Source organism: Sinocyclocheilus grahami, unplaced genomic scaffold (assembly GCF_001515645.1).
Source record: "Sinocyclocheilus grahami isolate Dianchi unplaced genomic scaffold, SAMN03320097.WGS_v1.1 scaffold1101.1, whole genome shotgun sequence".
Lineage (NCBI taxonomy): Eukaryota > Metazoa > Chordata > Actinopteri > Cypriniformes > Cyprinidae > Sinocyclocheilus > Sinocyclocheilus grahami.
This window is the reverse complement of record NW_015506280.1, coordinates 277379-280580: the sequence shown is the minus strand read 5'-3', so window position 1 is coordinate 280580 and position 3202 is coordinate 277379. Positions and strand designations below refer to the sequence as shown.

The 3202-nt window shown below is 32.2% G+C and overlaps 1 protein-coding gene across 1 annotated transcript in view; it reads right to left on the bottom strand.

Moving 5' to 3' along the window:
- Nucleotides 1–940: 940 nt before the first annotated feature.
- LOC107566806 (uncharacterized) overlaps nt 941–3202 on the bottom strand; it is a 25636-nt gene continuing 23374 nt past the window's right edge. Inside the window, 1 exon segment of the mRNA XM_016252355.1 lies at nt 941–1217. Within this exon segment, the coding sequence (XP_016107841.1) occupies nt 1120–1217 (98 nt within the window). The 3' untranslated portion in view covers nt 941–1119.

The following is a 3202-nucleotide window of genomic DNA, read 5'->3' as shown; positions in this document are numbered from 1 at the left end:
AACAAAAAACACCATATAGACAAAACTGAAATCTTATACCTGTTCTTCAGAAGGTACAGTTGTTAAATTTGGCAGGTTTGTACTTGCTTTTTTTAATGCTTTGCCTTTGGCACAGCAATAATTAACGGGTAACTGAACCAGGTCTTTCAGGGAATGAAAACAGTATGCTAAGATAATGATCTTTAAAAAAGCATCATATGACCCCTTTAATTTAAATGAGTCAAGGTTAATATTCCTTAATTGCAAACTTTTTGTGTGCAATGTTAATGCATTAGATCTGGGGGGAAAATATATTGGATAGAAACAGGTCTAATTAAAAAGAATATTTGAAATTAAAACACAAAACAGAATCTGTAAGGAACTAGCTAACCTTGACTTTTTTCCCCTCAGGTGATTCCTTTTTTTTTTTCTTTACCTTATCAACTCAGAATATATCAAACAAGTTTGGAATACATTTAGACTCTTAGAAAGGAGAACTACCAGACCAACAAATGAACACAAAACGGGTGATCACAACCTGTAATTATAATTATAACAAATGATGAGCTATCATCTGTATGTTAAATATTTTCAGAGCGAGCAGACACAAAAGTCTAGTATGCTGATCAAACAGAAGTCATAGGCACATCTGTTAGTAGCTAAACACATACTATAATCAAAGTTTGTTCCAACATTTTGATCTGTTACATGTACTGTATGTATTGTGAAAAACACTATACAAATAAATATTGCTTGATTTTTTTCTAGGTCTACATCTGAACACTCACAATGGATAAAAAAAATATGCTCCATATATAAATTATAATAAGTTTTAAATAGACGAAGCTAAATAATGACAACCATACTAAATCAGCTCATTTATTAGAGTTTCAGTCAAATTTAATCTATAAAAAACAACGTCAGGTTAAACAAACATTTTCATGACCTACATTTGTACATTTTCAATGTATTATAAATTGTAAAGCTCTCAGCGGAAAGCTTATAAATTGTAAGCACTTATGAGTAACAAAGATATATGCTTTAACATTTACGATAAACAATAAATTATTTCTATGAACAATGGTGTACTTACCAATGGTAAGATATTGGATTTTGAATAAAAACAAAAACAAAAAACATTTATGAGACAGAACAAGTATCATTTAAAAGAATCCGTGAGAATGTGTAAATGTTCATTGTTAAAATTCCATTTGTTCCAAAAGATTCAGTTGGCGTGTCTGCAACACACAAAAGAAAAAAAAAAAGGTTAAAATTAAAATCACAACATATTCTCATATTCATTCTCATATTGCCTAAATCTGGACATGTTATGCATTCTTCACCTAAAAAAACAAATACATCAATCAATAAATAAATAAATAAATAAATAATAAAAATAATAATAATTACAGTAAGCATTATTTCATGCTGATAAATTTATAAAATAAATAATAATTGTTAAAAGTAATTTAACATTTTTAATTTAAAGAGGTCATATGACGCGATTTCAAGTTTTCCTTTCCCTTTGGAGTGTTACAAGCTCTTGGTGCATAAAGAAGATCTGTAAAGTTGCAAACACTAAAGTCTCAAATCCAAAGAGATATTCTTTATAAAAGTTAAGAGTCAGCCACGCCCCCCTAAAACGGCTCATTCTAACACGCCCCCACATATCTACCTCACTATGTGGAAATATTAGCATAATGCCACCCAAATGTGCACGCAAAGAAAGAAGGCGTGATTTCAGGAACAGCAGTCGTGTTGATGCAGCCATGTCAGGGAGATGCTGTGTTTCAGTGCGAAAGCAAAAGCACTTTATTTGGCCTTCCGGAAGTAGATGCAATTAGGAATCATTGGTTAAGATTTATTTACAACACAACAGCACAACCCAGATGTTCGAATTTGTGCAACGCATTTTATGGACCACAGTTTTTTTAACCTAGCAGAGTACAAGGCTGGCTGTGCACAAAGGCTATTTCTAAAACAAAAATTCAGACAATTCCGACTTTGCTATGACAGGACAGATAATGTAAAGGAAATTAAACTTGTGATACGATAATGCCATATTCTCAGTATTACCAGACTGAATTCAGATGAGACGCTCCAGATGTACTTCCCCAGTTGATTGATTAGGAATTGCAAACATTTTTTTGTATTACAAGTTTTCTGAAATGTTATGTTTAAATATACAAATGAGGCTTTATCTAATTAAATATGTGCTAAATTGTATACATTTCTAGAACAAAAATCTGAACATTGGATGAAGCCAGATTCAAAAATCTTGTTTCATTCTGTTGACATATTAGAGTCAAATGTTTCTACAGAGGGGATTTTGGATATCTCTTTTTATCACTCCATAAATCAGAAAATACTGTCAACAGACAGAAAACAAATACATTTTCACAATTGTTTTGGAATAAAATGTTGTATAAAATCAGGCAAATTATATATGAACAAACCCTCTGTAAAAACCTTCAGAATACAGATTGGAATAAAACCATAAGTTTGGTGTATTTTAAATGCTGCTCAAGTGGACATTTTTGCCACAGTGCAGAAAAAAAACCCTCACTTTGAAAAAACAATCTTTAAAAGGTATGTATTGTAATCTACAGATGCAAAGAGATAAAGTGCTCCAAAAGAAACACTTAAAATTGTATTTTGGATGTTTTCTTTCAACTAGTCTGAAAAAACTATTTTATGAAAAGCCAAAAAGCCCAAAAACTCAAAATTGACTGATGCATGAAAAAAGATGCATGTTTTTGCCTGTAGTGTCTCGCCTTCATAACTTTCAGACCAAACCTACAACCTGCACTGCAAAAAAATGGCTTATCTTACTTAGTATTTTTGCCTTGTTTCTAGTCAAAATATAAAAAAATTCTTAAATCAAGATACTTTTACTAGATAAGCAAAATAACTTAAAGGGGTCATATGATGCGATTTCAAGTTTTCCTTTCTCTTTGGAGTGTTACAAGCTGATTGTGCATAGATGAGATTCCTGAAGTTGCAAAGACTAAAGTCTCAAAACCAAAGAGATATTCTTTATCAAAGTTAAGACTCTGACACGCCCCCCTAAAACGGCTCGTTCTAACACGCCCCCACATATCTACCTCACTATGTGGAAATATTTGCATAATGCCGCCCAAATGTGCACGCAAAGAAAGAAGGCGTGGTTTCAGTAACCGGAGTTAGTGTTGAAGCAGCATGTCAGGGAGACGCTGTGTGTTTC